We start from the raw sequence: 21,125 nt of genomic DNA, 5'->3' as shown, positions 1-21,125 counted from the left end.
TGGAAATGGAGGAGGCCCTTCTGTCTGTGCTGTTGACGCTAAGGCACTCATTCTGCTGACTTAGGTGCCCTGTCAAAACTGTGACCAAACGAAAGCGTAGAATCACTGACCATGGAAAAAACAAAGGAAATGGGAAAATACTGCATAATTTGTGGTCTCTGAAATGATCCAGCATGAATGAAAGTTTGTTTTAAGTAGTAATTTATGTCAGCTTTGTGTAGTTCAGGTCAATTCAAGAAAAGGTAGATTCGTCCTGCCAGGAAGAAGGGAAGAAATATATAAACTGTAAGTTTATATTACCATTGGAAATAGGAACACAGAAATCCATTATTTAGAGCCGTGATTACTACCAAATTTATCCTGGCTGGCTGGAAGCTATGGCCATGATTCAGGACACTCTTTTAGGAGGCTTGGATTCTATTACCTGTAGCCTGTAGACAGTGGGGGCTTAAGTAAGAGAGACTCATAATGCCAGCTTTTGAAACTGTCATTTTTACTTTTTATAAGTAGTGACTGACCACTGGTCTCCATGTATAGCTCCTTTTAGGCTAAAGGAACACAACTCAGGACAGGGCCTTCACTCCTGGGGCCCGGACCAGACTGGGTTTGAGTGAAGTCTGGAGTAAACTGATGACTCCTCGAAATCTCGAGTTCTTTGAGATTCAAACGCTAAATGTTTGTGGAGTCGGTATCTATAAACTCAATTTAAAAAATAAATGCAGACTGCAATTTTTCCATAATTCTAACATTGTGGTAAATAATGTTTATTTAAATAAATAAATAAATAAATAATCCCAGAAAGAAAGGACTGTGATTTTTCATGGGGGGGAAAATGTTATCTGAAGATTACTTCAGGAGTTGGAAGTGAATCTTACATATTAATTTAACTTGATATTCTTAGAAAAGCAAATCAATGAAAGTTACTAACACGAACTTTTTTTTCACTTCCTTACTTCAGAATATGTCGCTATAAAAAGAAAAGTTAGTATTGTTAATTTGTTTTCTGACGTTCCTTTAGTGGAGGTTTAAGTCCCTCAGATGGGACTTATCCACAGCGAGAACAGCAATACTCTTCACTTCTGTGTTGTACTTCAGGATCCCCCTGGCTAACTGAATGGACGCTTCATGTGTCGTCTGTCCTCAAACTTGTAAAATAAAGTGCCAAAGATTTATAGCAATAAAAATGTTGGGGTACTGCTGATGTAAAAAATTATTTCTTGTCCTTTATAGGATTTATTTATTTCATGAAAGCACAATCTTCCTACCTCTCCATCTTATAGGTTCATTGTATGTGATAGTGCTTTTTTTTTTTCTTGGTGATTATCTTTTCACTGACCAATTAGCTGCCAGATATTTTTAAATAACTGAGTTCTGATTATTGCAATTTGACAAAGTATATACTCTATAAATGCTTTCTAGAAAGCAGCTAGAAAATCCCCAGTTGACTATCGTTTTGAAATCCCTTAAAATATATCCACGGGTTCAAACAACATTTACTAAGAGACTATGCACGAGGCTCTGTGTTTGGCTCTGGGGGAATACGGTAGTGACTAAGACAGAAAAGGTCACCTCATCTCATGCAAGAAACAGGTAGTAAGCAATAAACAAGCAAAATGGTGACTGGTGCTATAAAGGTGAAATGATAGAAGGTACCAGGACCAGAACTTTATATTAGTGATCAGAAGGTTACAATTGAGCTGAAACCTGAATGGCAAGAAGAACCAGCTGAGTTAAAATTGGGTGGGAAGAGTTTTCCTGATAGAGGGAGAAGTGCAAAGGCCCCAGAGAAGAAAGGGGTATGGTCTTCGAGAGAGATGGAACACTGAAGGAGTGCGAGAGTGAGGGAGGGAGGGAGAGAAGGGGGGAGAGTGAGAATGAGTGAGGGAGAGAGTGATTGGGAGAGAGAGTGGTAGGAACTGAGGTCCTGGTGGAGCCTTTTCAGCCACCATCAGGTGTTTGGATTTTATTCTAATTTCGCTGGGAGGCTGGGGGGGGCAGGGGGAGGGAAGGGTTAATGAAGTAGAGTGACATAATCTGATTTACCTTTAGAAGGATAATTCTGGTGTGTGGAGAAGGAGGCAAGATGAAAACAGAAAGAGAGAAAATGGTGGCTTGGGCTGGGCTGATGGTAATGGAGGTGGTGTGAAGCAAAAGGACTCAGGTGAAATGGGTGGTAGAATCCTCAGAACTTCCTCTCAAATTGGATGGGTCGAGCAGGCAGGCCAAAGGAAAGAAGGAACCAGGGTTTGAGAAACTGGGTGGATGAGTGTATCATTTTCTAAGATGAAGGAGAGCAAGGGATGGGCAGACATCAGAGATTATAAATCAGCTGGGAGTATTTGACATAGACATTTGGATATAGGCGTCTGGAGCTCAGAAGAGAGGTGAGAGGTAGTAGAAAAACAGTAAGCCTAGATTCCAGACCTAGTCTGTTTCCTTCTGTGTAAAAAAGGATTCTATGAAAAGGAGGCCCTTAAGATTTCGTCCTCTAAAATTCTGCATGCTTTAATATCACTATATACTGAACAAACACACATCTTCCACCCTCACTCTTCAAATCTAAAACAAACAAAATTAAATCCCATGAACATGTGTTTTAAAAAATATAGTGAACTATTTTATTCCTACATCGAAGATTTGTTAGTCCATGTAAAGTTTACAGAAAACTAGATCAAACGCAGTGATTACTGACAATTTTGTCAGCCCAGGGATTCTATTCATCTAGGTTTATTTTTCTCTTTTCTCCTACCTCGCCAGCATTTATCCAAAGAACAGTTGCTCCAGATTCACCTTCAATCAAGGAAGATGCCACAAGTTTACTGATGGATGGAACAAGTCCACAGTCCAAAAAGGAGGAATACGAAAGCAAAAACAGCAAAATGTAATTAGTTGCTTTACATGAGTGTTTTATAAATAATAGCATATGTATCCTTGCCACAGTTTGGCCCAGATTATCTAGCAGACGTATCTGTAGCTTCTGCTCTTCAGCATTGCCAACCATTGACTGAAATAACAGTGCTGTTGGTCTTTGTGGATGATATAAGTTAAACCAATCCAAATGATATCAGCTCGTGAATGACATGCAACTAACTTATTGGCAACTTATACCAGCAGAGAAAGAATAATATTTTTCACCTTGCATTTTCCTTTTTCAGGTGTCGTCAGTCACATTTTTCTGACCAAAATTTGGGTTTATAATTGAGGTGTTTCAAAAATGACTGGCTAAAAAGGAGGAAAATGAGTACCCCTTGAGGCAGAAGTTGCCAGCACTTTAAATTCAGGGAGTATTTACATACAATTGATTTTATTTTGATGCTTTCTCCCTCATAAATTATCATGTGTTATAACATGTCATGGAGATGTGCGTATATAATATGAGGCAGTCCACTTTATAAATGCTCAGGATTGTTACATCCATCATCTCAGCAGTCTGCTACTATGTGCAGTATCTTAAATTTTTTTCCAATCTTCCATTTTTTATAGCAATAAAGAATTTACAAATGATATTTGAATTGTAGAGCTCTAAAGAATTCATTCATAGCACAATTTATTTATTTGTCTTTTTGTGGCCAAATATCCCACTGTGATCACTCCAGTCATATCCTGGACCATCTTTGGTTTACTCTGACCAAAATCACAGCACCAAACTCCTGTGTCCATGACATTTACTTGCCAAGAGTTCTAGTATAATTTGGTACCATCTATCCGCTTTCAGCGTCTTAGCCTTTCTCGACATCAAAGTGTTTTTAAGAACCTATCCCCTTTACATGCTGATCTACCAGTGGAGAAAGATTTCTATTAAATGCTAAATAAGAGTAAACATCCAGGAACTAAATCCCACTGAGTCATAATGGAAAGATTCTGAACAGAGACAAGGACAATAAAGAGATATCTTTGTAATGTGCATTACCTTTTGTGTTTGTTAACATCTACTCGCTTTTTAGATTTCTCATATTTCATGAAGATGCTTCTTTTTCTACTCAAGATACGTTTTCCTAACTTACCACATTTGAATGTGCAGAAGAAATGGCATTCTCCATGAGCTCGAACTCAGTGGTCACTACGGAAGACAGAGAGATTTTATTTCAAAACTTACCAGTACAATCTACATAACCTCTGATAGTACAGCCTTGCATTTTATCATTTATTCATTCCAAAAACCTTTTACTGAGTTATTACTATAAGCCAGTCATGGTGTTAAGAAGGAAAAAAGAGACATAAATACAGGTGTGCATGTCCCAAAGTTTGTTTGGCACTAGGAATTACGTGAGAAAGGAGTGATGTGTTCAGGCTGGCTGGAGAAATTCTGGAGTAGACACCACTAAGCAGGTTTGATTTGTTTGTATCTAACCTTAAGACTTGGAGCCATTAATGTGCTAATGAGCACCAGAGGTTTTAGTGGGAGTGGTATCACTCTATAGTAATATCTGGGGTATTGAAAAATTATGTCAGTATTTTTTCCTTGATGTTTTGACCAGTACCATAATATTGATATTTTATCTCCTTGGATCTAAATGACTAACTGGGAAAGAAATAAGGGAGAAAATTAACAGGTTTTATTTAAATCCTACAGATAATGGTTAGATAGCTTTTCACTTAATGTGTTAGGAGGAACTTCATGTGGTCCATTCTTTTTAATAGAAACTGATCTAAAGCATTATTAGCACATCTGTGGTCATTTAAAAAACAATTACATCAGGCCAGTTAGGCCTGAAAAGTTAAGGTAATTCAGATTGTGTACTTGGCAAATCCTTGAAAACATGTTAGCCGATGATTTTATAACAGAGAGGGATCTTATGAAAGACCTTTTTTAATCTAAAAAGAAATAAAGAATTATATCATTATTGAAGGCCGCATACTATGATTGGATGAATAAAGGTGTCTGACTTTAAGTATGGAACACACAAGAACTTCAAAGGCAAAGTTAGCTTTCTGTGAGCAACAATTTTGTCAAAATTCCTTGGCCCTCTGTTTATATGGAATTAAATCCAAGGACCTGCCTCCTCTGAGGATTTTTCCTATCTCTTGCAGTCACCATAAGCTTGAGTTGGAAATTAAAAGGAATGCTAAGGAAACAGTAATAGCTTGATTTGTACATTTCAAAGCCAGCAACTGTTTTTCCTTTACTCACCCCTTTGGCAAGATAATGTGTGATATCAGCCCCATTGAGTGGCTGGTCAGCCATATTGCTTGTAGCACTAGGACATTGGAAGGGATAAACCTTATTCTTGAAATGATCGCGGTCCAAGACTTAATTTGAAGATTGACCTTTTTGGTTTAATAATTTTGATTCTTCTGGCCATCTTTCTCCCTAAACATGCTAAACTTCCATTGAAGTTACTAAAGGCCACAGAGGGGAGAAACACAGCTGGGAGAAATCTGGCTTGATGTTTTTCCCATTGGCTAAGGTCATTATTATTTCCTTGACTAACGTCTGATTTGAAGGCTGGAAACCAGTCGGTTATATAACATCTTATGCCGTTTCCCAGAATCACGAATTTTCCTTCTTGTTATAGTTTACATATTTTTACTAATAAAGAGATAAAATCTATAGCTTAACATAATAGTGCACATAAGGCATTTGGATTTAAAGGTTATGTGGATAAAAAATGCCTACCTACTTAGCTAAGAAAACAATTAAGCCTATTTTTCTTCATTTTCCTCCTTTCAACTGTGGTAAATGCATGAGGCTCAAGTCAGAGGTATGTAAAGCATACTTAGAATCACTGTTTATTACATTTTCTCTAATCTGTATTGAATGTTATAGTTAAAAAATAATTGTTTTATGTGGGACTAAATTCTTACATATAATTAGGTGGTATATTTACTTAGCAAACCCTTTCTTAGGAAAGGGTAAATATCTCAAATTGTTTTACTCAGTATTTGTACTATAAGCCCAGCTACACATCACATGGTGGCCAACAATGTGAATTATCATTGAGGAAGTTATTCCTTTTCCAAGATTCTTATACCCCTCCTCAAACAAACTGTCCCAGTATTTTCTCTCAATTTAAAACAAAACAGAAAATTTGTGATTTTCATGGCCTTCAAATGAGGAAGCTGTCCTCACGAAAGCGTCTGGTTTTCTTGGATCAAAACTAAACCATGAACCTTAAGCTGGAAAGTAAATTTGGGAAAGTTTGTATGTAAAGGCATTTCATGCTCTGAAGTATGATATAAAAACAGTTACATCTTTCAACTTTAAGTTCTCAGATGTTTAGCAGTAAAAACGTATCAGCTTATCCCTATTTGAAAAAAGAAATTTAAACCATGAAAGATTCCGTCTAGTTTCATTTCCGTACAAAACACGACACATCTAGGTTAAGGCTAGGAGAAATGCTTACATCTAGAAGCAGAACTTTAGATTCCAAGCCCCCAAAGAAATTTCAGAGAAGTCTCCCTTGCTTTTGATTAATAACAAAGTAAACGAATCTGCTCTGCTCTGGTAAAACCAGCTGAACCTTTAAGTTTTAACCTCATCTGTCCCCATCTTAGCCTCTCCTGCTCTATCCTATGCCCACATCCTACCCAAATCCAAACCCAACCCAAGTCACTCTGAGTGTTTTACCAAGTCAGCCCTTACTGTTGACCTCTGGTGTCTGATACCTCAAAAACCTACAATGAAGCGGCTGGCTGGCTGGGGTTTGTAGCACCTTCATGTCTTTCAGAGCCAGCCAATTAAGAAAGGGATTTGAATGTCACGTGTCCTTGACTACTCTCGTGGTTGAAAGCCCAGGAATACTTCTGTGGCTAGGTATCTTTTCTTCCATAACACAGCTTGACTCTGACGTGGTCCAAAGCCATGAGACAGTTGTGGATGTGAACTTCCCACGTTGCTCTCTGCAGGAGTATATTGGATATCTAAACATAGCAGCATGTTAGATCCCTTTCAGGAGAATAGTTAAAGCAACATATAATCTGATGACCTCCACCTTTCAAAATGTAAAACCTTATGCTTTTGAGCATATAGGTGGGAATATGGGAAAAAAATGCTGCTGTGGTCAAAATAGAGCCATACATTTATCACCTGTAATTCTAACAGTAACTTGCTATGTTTTAAGGCATTGACGTTGCATACTCGCCATTCCCTGGAATGAATGCTCTGTTTTTCTCAAACTGGAAGATGCTGGACGTTCATGCCCAGACTGTCTTCTATCCTCTCTCCATAGATCCTCACGACTTGACACCCTCTCATTTTTTACGCTTTGGTAAAGCATTTTGACCGGCATTATTTACATAAAAACAAAAATTACTATTTATCCTTAAATACAGGAGCTCTGTGTCATCTTAGCTGTATACTCGACTGGAAATAAAAGATCAGAATACTAGCTTGAAGCAGTATTTTTTTAAACAAAATTAGTGGATATTAACCTACCAACAGTTCAGATGTTGTAATTCAAGAGAAAATATCTTATTCTGAGGGAAAGTAGGATAATATTATATGTTCATTTGTCACTAATTGACAGTCTCCTTTAAATCCTGACTTAATATTTTCTTAAAATCATACCTTTTTTTTTTTTTTTAAGTGTTACGAATCCTCCAGAGTCAGTCCCCAGCAAGGGCCCTTCTGCCCAGTGTTGACCAAGCCGATAGAACAAGACCAAGCTTGGTTCCGAAGCAAAGACAAGCTTTATCCTTTGATCAGAGAACGCAAAGGCAAGAGCTCTAGAGCACGCGATCTCCCGTCTGGCCGTGGGCCGGCCGGCTTTCTAGGGATCCTGGCAGAGGGGCGGGAGGTGGAGTTCTCGCAAGGCAGGTGCAGCTGCGCTGCTTAGGCCGCAGATCACGGCGCTGGGCGCCGAGTCTCTGCACACGGCCCGCATCCGCCATCTTGAATCGCAGTGTCGTGAGCAGCGCTTCTGCGCACAGCCCGCCGAGCTGAGGTGTCGGAGCCGGCGTTCCTCACGGGGAGCTCTGGTCTGAAACGCCGGATTGGAGGCCTCTGCGGGCGGCACCCTATGAGCAAGTGGAACTAGGCTGAGCACCAAGGGGAAAAAAGGTTAGACTTTATTTTATTACCCGGATTCTATTTTTATTTCCTGGGAATTGTTAACGGGCTTGTCCTGTGACAACAGGACACGTCTAATGTTTTAAGTATCAGGTTTTCCATCAAATTAGTTTCCTTTTGTTTTTCCTTACAAGTGTTTCAATTTAGAGTCAGGTGGATTCCCGAATCATTTGAAGCCACGGAGAGTTCACCTGGCTTTTAAAAGAAAAAAACTTGGCCAGTAGTGTGAAAATTTGTACTTCAGGATAGTGCCCCTCTCTTTCTTCTTTTTTTTACTACAAAAATCAGTTTTATTCACAGTGTCCCATAAAAAGTTATCAAACTTTAAAGAAAGGCTAAATCCACGTTATGTTCTCTGACACATGAGGCAGCCTCTCTTTGTTCTTGACGTGCTGTATTTCAATTGGAAATATTTTTCCCTCCCACTGTCTCTCATTTCTTTCCCTGGGATCCATAGTCATTTCCCCAAGGATCTTTGGAAGGAGCTTTATGTCCTTGACCTGGGCAAGCCTGTGGACTGGGGTCATGCTCGCTTGTCCTGTGCAGCCTTTCAAGACATCAGGATAATGGCGCCATAAAGAGTCAGTGCGATTAACGCATGAAACACTTTTTTTCTATTGATGTGGGCTGGTCTGCTAACCAGGTGTGAAAAGCTTCTCTTGGTAAAACAAGATTGTTTCTCTTCATCCTTGTGTCATGATGCACAGCTGTTTTTTAAAGCAGTATTTATATGTATTTCATAGATCAGAACCTATTTCTATCACTTTTTTTTTTTTACCTTAAAGCCAAAAGAGCAATTCCCAAAATGTGTGTCATGTTGCACATAGGATTTAAAATCTAAATGTCTAGGATATCCCCTTTACAAGACACTTTTTTTCCTTTTCAGCTCTCGAAGCCAGCTATTATCAGATCATACTGCATAACTCTCATTCAGTGTTATCCCTAGGGTAGTGGTAATGCTAGTTTAGATTTTGTTTGTCCATTATTGCTGAGCACTTGGTGGAATAAGGGAATGAAGAATGGCAGGAGTTCTGTAAAATGATATGAACACGGAAGCTGTGTTGTCATCAACAACATACATTTTAAACTGTTTACTTGAAAGAAAAAACTGCGGTAGCGCTCCATTCTTTATCTGAGGCAGGGTCCTGGAAAGCAGCATTGTGAGAAGTCCTGTTGAACTTGATGTGCACTATAAAGTCCTATTTCTGATGAAAGTTACACTATTCCTTGATGTTCTTTATGGACTGCTTGCTGGCAGTTTGGATCAGGATGCAAAGTGGCCTTATTTCAGATATTTTTCGGTCTCAGTGCCCTGTGCTTGTCTGTCATTTTGGATTTTCATTTTATTTATGCTGTCAGTAAGCCCACCATGAGTGAAGATACAGGTGTGGTTTATGGCTTAGCATCACCCTGAACCTCGAGCTGTCAGTTACCAGAAGTCAAGCAGCCAGGGCAGCAAAGCCATCTAACATGGTGGCTTTGGGGAGGTCAGGCAGTTAAAAGAAGTTTGGAGAAGCCTAGAGACTCTTGCCTCTTTTTCTTCTTTTCCCTCCGAGCTGAATAAAATAGAAGCATCAGTTCTAACGAGGAACTTCCTGCCCAGAGTCACTGGCAGAGCAACCTCCTCCCAACAGCTGCAAGCTTGAGACCTCATGCTGCTGGCCAAGGTTCATTCTGTGCTTTGACTGAGACCACAGCCAGTAAAGCTAGTGTGTACCGTGGAAAGAGTTTCCTACTTTTTCCATTGGAGAAGGCTTTTGTGAGGTTAGTTTGACTGTTGCAAATTAACGGTAGTGGTCATTGCTCATTTTTTAATTTCAACTGCATGTAAACCTTCTGATTAGATTCCATTGAGGACGAATCATAGTTTTCTGTGAGGAAGATGCATATCCTTTTATTCAGTATTCCTTAAAGCGCTGGTTTTCAAAGTGTGGTCCCCAAACCTGCAGCACCGGCGGCCCCAACAGCTCCTGAGAGCTTGTTAGAACTACAGATTCTCCGACCATCTCCAGACCTAGGGATTCAGAAACCCTGGGGATGGGGCCAGCAATCTGTGCTCTAACAAGTCTTCTAGGCGATCCTGATGAATGCTGAAGTTCAAGAGCCATGCCTTAAAGGTTCATTTGATGATAGCCTTCTCTGAGTTTTAGTCTTTATTCCAAAACCAAAAAAAAAAAAAAAAAAAATATTTTCCAGGTGTTGTGCAAGGGTTATTTGGTTTCTAATAATATATATTCTCCCAGGTATCCAAACTATGACTCCAGGCCTGAGGGTCACCCAGGTTAAGGACATAAAGCAGCTTCCAAAGATGCTTGATTTAGTAGTAGAGGTCACTTCTCCACCTGCTTCTCCTAGCAGGCTTCTACTAACCAGAACTCTTCAACCATTCAGCAAGATTGTCATGAAGGCATCCAGTTAAATCAGGACCTACAGGTGTAGCTCGTCTCTCTTGTTTGAAGTGCAAGCTAGTATTTGATTATCAAAAGGGTGTGAACTTCTTCAGGGCTGAATTTTTATCCCGTTTCCTTCCCTCCCGAGGAACTTGGGAGCAATCCGATTTGGAGCATTGGTTCCGCATTATCATTTCACATGGGATTTCAGTTTTTCTTGTCTATGCCAGTGGCTCACAGTCATCCACTGTGTTTCAGAGTAACATTTCCAGCCTCTGACATTGTCACCTTAAGAAAGATTTTGATTTAATGACTGTTGAACATTTAAGTCTCTTCCAACTTTTCCTCACTGTCTACAACTGAGGTCAGGGATTTATTATGTCATTCCATCTCGTTGTCGTCTGATAATTAATGGCCATATATAATTTGTCTTGGCCTTTTACCTTACATCTTGTACCCTCCATTATGTATCATTGATAATTTGAACTGTTTGAAATTAAGTTGCTTCCTCTTCCCCTTATTTACTTAGGAATGGACTAAATCAAAAGCTATTCAGAATTTTCCAGTTCTAATGTATCTTAACTAAATCTTTTCAGGAACTTCTTTCAGTTTCTGAACACTTGATTTAATTATTACACTATGCCATACGTCAAAGAAAGTGTGTTTTTTGGAAGAGTGCTTGTTTCTTGAGCAACTACACAGTGACAGGCCCCTTCAGAGTCTTCGCTAAGGAGCCCCCCACCTCCAGCTAGCCAACTGCAGCAATAAAAGTACTGAAATGTACAGGTCTTGCATAAATAACAAAACCAAGTAAGTTGAGCAAATAGCATAACCCCTCAACTGTGTTTAAAATGTCTTCAGTTATTTTATGGTTTGAAATTTGTACCAAGTGGTTATATAGATAATTTTTTATAAAAACAGACTGAATATACAGATGCATTTTATTACACCTGCTGCTATATGCCTTGGAAAATCTTCCCACTGTTGAATGGGGACTGTGCCAACCACATACTTAGGTCCATAAGTTACTCAGGACTAGTGGCCTTCCACCCAAGAAAGCATCATTTCCATTAATTCAATCGTCTATCCATTTCTACATCGTTATTAATTAGTGTGAATCTATTATGTCTTGTTCAATTGGCTAAAAAAAAGGTCTTCTGTACGTATTACCAATCTTAACCTTATAATTGTAAAGAATTTAAGTATAATTTCTTCGCTTAGTGCACTGATAAAGTTGATTAGCTGGACATGTATGTTTAAATATGCTCATACTTCTTAATTCCTGCTTACCAATTAGAATAGTTATACACAGTTTGAAATTGATACAACTAGACTTGCATACTAAACTAGACTTGCATGTGCTAACCTTTTATGCCCATTTTGCTGATTATTGCTCTTAGAAAAGAGAATGAAACTGAACTTTTGAAAAGTAAGCAAAAAGTTATATATATTCAGATAGTATCAAATAATACAGGAAGACAGCCAAAACCCTTACATTACCCTTGATAATCTTTTGAGTGTAAACACTAAAGGTGAAGGATCAGTTTGGACACAGCCATACAACCCCAAAATGATCCTTCTAGTTTTAATATTTTGCTTCTGGGCAACATTTACTTTCCAGAAACAAGGATATTGTGTATATGTGAAAATTTATTATTTGTTGGACACTACATGAAGCTTTCATTCAAATTGTTAGAATTGTTACTGAAGACAGGCTGAGCTTCTCATAGACAAATCTCATGTGAGAACAGTCCATTTCTGGAGCCACAGAGATCCAGATGTCCAACTGAACAGCTGCCATCCTCTGCAATAACCTCGAGATCACTGCTTTTGAGTTGTGACCATGTGTTATGCATTTCTTATCCTGACGCCCATGATTGAGGTCAGATGTTCTCTACCCTTAATTTTGCCCTTTGGGACTCTTTATATTTCTCAGTGGGATGTATGGTCACAGACACTGGTACCACAGAGCAGCTAAAGAAAAAACTTTCCCATGTGATGTTCATGCAAATAGATGTTCAGGCTAAATTTTCATTACCCTTAAGTATTTAGTGTTTATTGCTCTTCTCAGAGAGTGATTATAAGTGAACTGGAAACAAAGTAGGCATCTAAAGACGAAAAACTTAAAACCTTCTGGTGTCTTGTAACTCGGGTGTTGTATGTTGAAAGCATGGATGTGTAAGGAATCTTCTTTGTCCTTCCACATGTGCAGACAACACATTTGAAACCTACAAACTTTCCTAATATGATATATGCTCATCAAAGTGACAAACACCAGACTGAGATCCATATTTATTTTGGTACTGGTCTCAACACCATAACTTTATACAAATGTTTGATCAATTTTACAAAAGTAATACTGTTACCAACAGAATTACTTACCTTTTGCTGGTAGCATCATGGGAGCTAATTCCCAAGTTACCCATAACTTGTGTGAAGAGACATTTATTAATATTTGAAATCCAGGTAGGACTTGGGAAGGTCAGACCAAAGTAAATCATCACCAGTTTAATATTTGTAGTGCATTTTTGTAATTATGAGCCAAAGGTCTGGCATATAGAAGAATGTGTGTAATAGGAACCAAGAGTTAGGTTTTTATTATAGTTTTGATATCATCATAGATTGAACATCTTCTTAACTCTTTCAATCATTATTGTATTGAGAATCAGAATCTTTGAAAGCTATGTAGAAAATTGCTGAATGCAATCAATGGTACCTAGAAAGCATCTTTAATTGATGATTTATGTATATATGCTCTAAATATAATTACTATATTTCTAAATTACAAGATGCTTCACTAGACAGTAAGCTCTTTAAATAAAGGCATCGTGTTTTATCTAGCACAGTGGATGGCATATTTTCAGTCTTCCGAATGCATTTGATAACTGAACTAACCACACCTACGCTGTCAACCATCCTTCCCTACTACAGTGAGCAAATGGTGTTTATTAACTGATCTTGGTAGCCAGATTTGCAGAGTCTTTCAGCACTTAACAAACCAGTTGCCTGATTGTATTCATGAGAATTCAAATCATAATGTTCTTGGAATTTCCACTTAACGGTTTAAATGATGCCTTCAGTGCCAAGATGGCAGGAAAACCACACCAATCAGATAACAGCCTTACGTCACCAATACTAATAACTAATTTACTGAGCATGAAATGTGCTGAATTTTCCATAATGGATATCCGTTAAGTATCTGTGTTATCATTGCATGCACCATCTCTTGTGTTTCTATAAGTGTGTAACTGAGGCCTGAGTATGTGTTGCCATGATACTTGTGGATTTTTGTAGAGATTCCTATCATCATCACATAGTTTGCCAGAACTTTTCCACTGGATGGATAATGTAAAACAAAATCCTTGAGATTGTAACGTCAGTCCCTTAAATCCCAAGTTAATTTTGCTGTACGGTACTTTAGGGAAAGTGGAGAGACCCATGTGATTTAAGATCAATTGCTCCATGATTGTTGACTTTTCAATATCATCTGCAGGAAGATGCTTCACCCTTTTCACAATAAGGCAGGTAAATCTTTGCTAGGCCTCATAGGCCTGCCCATATCCAGCGAATTTGTGGCTAATTGTGGTTTCGTTGCTTATTCAGCCCCCCAGCATTCCTTTATTTCAGGATGTTTGGCTTGAGAAACTCACTTAGTTCATATAACAACTTCTTGTCAGTTAACAGTTTATTTGCTGACCTGGCTAAGTGTCTGCCATAAAAATCACTTAGAATTGTGTACTTCCATCCTTCTTTGTCTTTACCTTTAGTACTTCCTTTCTCTCCACATTGTTGTTGCAATCCAAAACCCTTTCTACCAAAGTAATGTTTTGGATATTTTGAAGTTTAGGTCAAAAAGTTTGAGCTTCCCAAGATCTGGCATTTTTAGCTTTCTTCTTATGTTTGTAATAATGCACTATTGCTGAAGCAATGGATAATGTGCTTTTCATCTGTCTTTTATAACCTGCATTAACAAAGCTTGGCCCTATGATAGAACTGTGTACTCTGACATACTTGGATAGTGCAGTTTTTTTCAGTATGGCTACCATCACATAGCCTGATGGTTGCCAGCCTAAGAGACAGTACATGCACATGTAAAACTTTGGACTTTACGTTACTGATGATATTATAACTAAGAAAGTGCATATCATGCTGCATGGTTCGGGGCAACACAAGCATTGGAATAGTCAAGAGCTATGTCCTTCCTTCACCTCTGTAGGAGGATATAAATAGTAGCTGACATAACCTCAATGACTTTTGTCCTGAAGTCGTTTAATATACTGAACATAGGAGAAGGTACTGCCAATTAATCAATGACTACCAAAAGCCCAGCACTGTAATGAGTGCTGTGAAATATGCAAGAAAAGTAGAACTCCTGCTATTATAGCTGTTTGACGTTCAGTAAACATTAGGTGAATGAATGCAGTACAGCAACAACAACAAAAATTTAAAGATCTTTTTAATTCCTCTCTGTATAAAGAAGAGCAATACTTTCCCTTAAAGGGCTCTTCTACCCAGACAATATTTAATTTTTGTTCGTTTGATAAAATACAACAATCCCAGAATTTTAGTCAGTTTTTAAAAAGAAGATTCTAGATCATAGAAGCGTATTTTCACTAGAGAATATTCTTATTATTTATTATATCTTCCCAAAGAATTTTAAGAATCGCTCTAATATTCTTTTTAGGTTTAAATGCTAAAGTAGGAGTTGGGGTATTTAAAATGAACTAGAATTTACATGCATCTAAATGGATGGATTTAAAACCATGGTGTCCCAGTTGGCTATCCTGCATGCTGCAAGGGGAGGAGCGTTGGGTCCAGAAGAATCCTGGCAACTTCAGCCACTAATCACCTGTATGACATTGAGCCCACCATTTCACCTCTTGTGTCTCTTAGGTGTTAACGGAGGAGGTTGGACTAAATGGTCTTCTGGGTCACTTTCTATCTCTGATGGTCTGTGAGTCTGCTGTTGAAATACACAATGACATTCATTCTTCACTGGATTAAAACTGAACAGTGTGTAGTCTGAATTTCTACCTTGAAGCTAATTCTGACAGATACCAAACCATATTTGGATTATAAACAAACCTTGTCAATGATCTCTTCAATAATGACATTTTCATAAAATCATTTTACTTGCACAGTCTGCCTTCCTCCTTTTTCCATGTTATGTTTGGTTTTAAAATGGTGTAAGATTAGAATCCTACCTCTACCACTGACTTACTAGCTGGGGTAAGTGTGATTTGGGGTAGTTAACATTTCTGAGCTCATTTATCTCATCTGCACAGTGGAACTAATTGTGTCTCCTTAAGAACTGTTTGGAGACTTACGTGTAATGGCACATGAAAAATGCCAGGCTCAGAACATGGCGCACATTGGTTCCCCATAAAAGTTTCTAACTTTTCTTTAACATCTAGGCCTGATCCCCTTAATCTGTAAAATTCTCCAGTGAGCTCAGATTCTTGTTTCCTTTTACTAAACAGCAACAGCTCACTCAAACTATACGACAATCAGAGGTGAAACTATTTGGATTCTAGAATTAGCATATTTATTCTGTTAGATTGTATAAATTCATCAAATATTTCTTGAGTGCCAACTCTATGCTGAAATACTTTCCATAGTTTAACTCATTTACTCCTAACAAAAGCCTATGAGGTTGGTATTTATCATTTTCATTCAAAAATATATCTCACATGAGGAAATTGAGGCACAGAGAGGTTGAATAACTTATTCAAGATCATACATTCATAAGTATGGAGCCCACATTTGAATGCATGTATTTTGTCACTCGGCCACATTTGCAAAGAGCCATTTTAATGATTTTTATTTTAAAATGCAAATTCAGGTGTTTAAAATGCAGAAGAATTAATGGCATTAAGGAGTTTCTTTTTTTTCAGCAAGTCTTTTAAATAGCATTTCTAGGGGAAAAAAAGAGGCAACAACTGTCAACTCCACTGACCTTGCTTAAATCTTACTACTTGATAATCTTACTTGATAATACATTAGGTTCTGATACATCCTTCCTGCAGTCCAAGAGAGGGGAGAAAGAGCAGTCAGGGGGGGTTAGAGCCTAGGGGACTGAGCAGGTTCCATTTTCTGTCTCTACACTCTAGCCAGTGCCAACCAATTTTTTTAAACTTAAATCCTTGTCTGCCCTAATAAATACAAAATATACTCTGCCTAAAGAAGAGCCTCTGCTAATAAAAGTGGCTTCTGGTTCAGTAGGAAAGAAAAAAAAAAACAGAGTGGGTGTCAGAAGAAGCTGAGGGGAAGGGTGAAGAGAGGCCGAAGGGAATGGCGAGCTTTTCTCCTGACTGTCCTGTGAATGTGTGAGTGGAAGTTGGGAGTGAATTTCATGAGAAAATATGGAACTTTGCCACCAAATTCTTTCCTCCAGAGCTAATATTCTCATGGGATATTAATATTAATACAAGGAAGAAGGCCCTGGTTGAAGAAAATGATTTTCCTTTTTCAGGGGCAGAGTGAAGTTTGAGTGTCAGAAAGTAGTAGTAGAGTACTAAGCATTGTATCCTGAGCAAACAGGAAAACAAACTACAACCTGTAGGATTCTCTTTGGAAAGTTGAGAAAAGGAACCTAGTAATACCAGCCTAGTCAAGAACCCTTTTCCCGACCCAAGACCCTCTGAGCTTTCCAGGGTGTGTGGGCCTTTTGGTCCTGATCATTATTCCGGACTAACTAAGGTCATCAGAATAGAAATCTGGTCAATGTGGATGTTGTGACTGCATCATGCTTTAGATACATAAATAACACATTAGGTGGGAAGGGCATTTATATTTTATGAAGTTCATCATTTCACTATTATGAATTAATCTTTTTATGATTTCTCTGAATCATTCTTTTGGAGCATTCTGAAAGAGCTAAAAAAAAAAGAAAGCTTTTTTTCAAGCAACTGACTTAATGGATAGCTGAATGTCCAGTTTCAAAAGCTTATAAAAGGCCTTATAAAAGGCCAAAAAATGTTAATATGGCCTTATAACTGTAACATAATTTTTCCAAGGTGGGAAAGGCAATAAATTACAAAATACCACACTAATGGAATATATGGTTTGTGATAAGAGCAGCTGTTATTTCACTAAGGTATATAATGTTTTAAGTCTTGGTTTTCTGTTTTGGAAGTATGTTAATTAGTTCAGTTGTTTTACGTAATTTATTACCATTCTCTGTGTGTTTGTGATTCTTAATTGTATGATGTGGTTTATATTCACTGCTTTTATGTGATGGAAATGCCACAATGTGTCTTTGGTATTTTTATGCTTAAAAAATAAAAAAGTGAAATCACGAGGACTGCTCACAAACAGTTGTATATCCTTGACTAGATTCTTTAGCCATGTGTGTGCATAATGGCTTGCATGTGGGCAATTATCTGATCACTTACCGTGGGATAGTTTCCTGATCTGAGCTTCAATTTCAGTTACACTGGATGCAAGTGAGCAATACTAAAAGTATAAATAAGCCCCAAAATGAAAACTTTCCTTTTGGAAATGTTAAGCCAGGAACATATATCAATTAAAAAATAAGCTTCCATTATATGAGACTTGCCACATATTGGGAAATAAATACCAGAAAGCAGGTACCTTCAGGTGTATTTTAGGACAAACCTGTAACTCTTCTGATAATAAAGTAAATCTTCAGATGCTTTGAATGTTAGAGACTTGAGGGGTTGCCGTTAATTGCATTTTGGGGTTAAATTAGGATGAATGAGAAATGCTTTCCGGCCTCAACTCTTCTAGTTGGAAAACTTTCTGAAATGTATGAGTAGATTTTCTTAACCAGCAAGACAGTGAATTTTGTCAATGTATTTTTTTATGATTTAGACCTAGCATCCGCAGGGACATAATTCTAATATCGATCCTGATTGTACAATACAATAAATAGGTAGAAATGAAGGAGATGAGACCATCTGTATTGCTGGACTCAAAGTAGCGGATAGTCAGTCACAACAGGACTCTTACAGACCAGCCCTGTGCAAATTGCTGAAGGGGGATAAAAATATAATTCTTTGCTGTAGGGGGGGTTGTTTTATACATTTTGGGGTGTTTAGCTGTAAGCATTTCTGGCCTCTTTTTAGAGGGGCAGAAATAATAACAGACATACTTCCTGTGAGTGTAATAGGAATTCAGAAAATGGAAAAATAACACGGGTCAAGGGAGATTTTGTAGAGGAGGTGGGTTATGAGCAGGATCTTGAAGGGTATATAGTGTTGGCACGTCAGGTTAAAGAACTTGATGACTAAGGGGTTACTGTTTTTTAACCAAAAGGAGGTCATTGGTGACCTCGATGAGAAAAAATTCAGTAAGCTACATTACAACTATTGGATGAATCATAAGAAGTTTTAAAGACAAATTCCTCTTCTGACCCAGGCCTGGGCATAGCCTTAATACCCACCATACTGATAGAAGTGGACTTTAGGGGCTATGTGAACTTCTCCCCAATATGATTCACACATGACCTATACCATTCAGTGAGTTATTTCTCCTCCACTTTTTTCCTGATTCTTCTTTCTTCTCCTCCTCCTCCTCTTCTTTTATCTCTTGCTTGCATTCTGTTTCTTAATTTTTCTTTTTATTTTTTTCCACCTCCTTTTTCTCTTAGGTTAGACTAATAGAGGTCTGTGAGAAGAGAATCCACAGTCATGACGAGTATATTCGTTTCCTGTTGTTGCTGAAACAAATTACCACAAACCAGTGGCTTAAAACAACAGAAATGTATTGTCTCACAGTTCTTGAAGCCAGAAGTCCAAAATCCTTTTCACTGGACAGCAATCAAGGGCTGCACTTGCTTCAGAGGCTCAAAGGGAGAATCCATTCCTTGACCCTTCCTAGTTCTGGAGGATTCCTTGGCTTGTGACCACATCCCTCCAATCTCTGTCTCGTGGTCACATGACCTTCTCCTCTTCCCAGTATATCAGCTCTTTCTCTGCCTTTCTCTTATAAGAACACTCATCTATGAAAATGAAAACGCTAGTTTGAAAAGATATATGCACCTCAATGTTCATAACAGCATTATTTACAATAGCCAAGATATGGAACCAGCGTAAGTGTCCATCAACAGATGAATGGATAAAGAAGATGTGAGATAGATATATAATGGAATATTATTCAGCCATAAAAAAGAACGAAATTCTGCCATTTGCAACAACGTGAATAGACCTAGGGAGTATTAGGCTTAGTGAAATAAGTCAGGCAGAAAAAGAAAAAGACAAATACTCTGTTATCACTTATATGTGGAATCTAAAAAGTAAAACAAACAAAGGTATGAAACAAAACAGAAGAGAAACAGATATAGAGAACAAACTAGTGGTTACCATTGCGGAGAGGGAGGAGGGGAGGGGCAAGATGGGGTATGGGATTAAGAGGTACAAACTACTATGTATAAAATGGATAAGCAACAAGGATATATTGTACAGCACAGGGAAATATAGCTATTGTTTATAATAACTTCACATGCAGTATAATCTATAAAAATAGTGAACCACTATGTTGTACACCTAAAACTGATATAATATTGTAAATCACTATACTTCAGGGGGAAAAAATGACACTCATGATTACATTTAAGGCCCATTCAGATAATCCAAGATAAACTTCCCACCTCAAGATCCTGCAAAGGATCACATCTGCAAAGACCCTTTTTCCAAATAAGGTAATATTTACAGGTTCCAGGGATTAGGACCTGATATATTTGAGCACCATTATTCAACCCACTGTAATCAGGTTATTACAAAGAGTCCTCCCTTGACATATGGCAGACAACATTAAGTCCATCCTAAACACACATGAGCCTCTCTGGTGGATCTCACTTGCAAGCATGAGAAAGGAGTCATACCTCTTCATGTGTCTTGTGTTCACTGGAACAGTGCTCTGTGTTTGAGCAATACCTCCCTGCTAATGACTGAGGAAGGAAAAGAGACCTCACTGTAACTTTCCAGTTACCTGAGTACCAACCATTAAGTCCCAAATAATGAAGGTCAGGACCAAGGGTGTGTTCCGCATGGAGAGCTCCCTATTTTCTTCCTCAGACTTTGAAGGCTATTTTTTGTTTTTGGTAAGGAAAAGCCATCCCCTGGGCTTACTGGTTTCTGGTTCAAGTTGCCAACATACCCTCTTCAACTCACGCTGAGGAGAAGCAGAGAAACACGCAGAGAGGATTGATAAGGAATTCTCCCAGCTAGAGATCCTGCTAAATTCACCTGAGACATTGAGGCTGTGAGAAAAGAGATGCTTTGAGTCCTTCACATTTAGCTTTCTTTAATCCCATCACCCACAAAGTATCTGGGCGAGGATGAGGAGGGTGAAAATATAAATAAGGAGCATGAAAATTCGTGCCCACTTTCTTTCCTACCCAGTATCCATTATTGGCAGACCATTTTCACTTGCAAGGTCCTACGGGAGAGGGAATCCGGATAAATTTGCAAACGTTAATTTTTATGGTGTGGTCTCTAAAGCCCTTATGCATCCTTGTTCATTCACTCTCAGAATTCTTATTCAGTGAATTTTAGAATAGTGATTCTAATGAGAAATATTACTCTTTTAAAAGAGCATTTTAAAATAACTCTAAGACATGCTGTTACAGTCCCATACAGTCAATAATTATTTTTACTTCTTCCAATGTTAGCTTACTGGATATTAAATGGGTTGTAGTTTCTGTAGGGATATTTTTGGTTTTCCAGCAATCTTTGCTTAGTGACCTCTTATGCCCCATGGGGAAA

The 21,125-nt window shown here is 38.2% G+C and overlaps 1 protein-coding gene across 1 annotated transcript in view; it reads left to right on the top strand.

Moving 5' to 3' along the window:
• Positions 1 to 2,885, top strand: part of CEP128 (centrosomal protein 128) — a 440,326-nt gene extending 437,441 nt beyond the window's left edge. The window contains exon 25 of the mRNA XM_061182773.1: positions 2,758 to 2,885. Coding sequence (XP_061038756.1) covers positions 2,758 to 2,885 — 128 coding nt within the window. The remainder of the gene's footprint in view (positions 1 to 2,757) is intronic.
• The last annotated feature ends 18,240 nt before the right edge of the window (positions 2,886 to 21,125 follow it).

The sequence above is a fragment of the Eubalaena glacialis genome, chromosome 2 (assembly GCF_028564815.1).
Source record: "Eubalaena glacialis isolate mEubGla1 chromosome 2, mEubGla1.1.hap2.+ XY, whole genome shotgun sequence".
Lineage (NCBI taxonomy): Eukaryota > Metazoa > Chordata > Mammalia > Artiodactyla > Balaenidae > Eubalaena > Eubalaena glacialis.
This window is presented reverse-complemented; position numbering and strand designations above follow the sequence as displayed.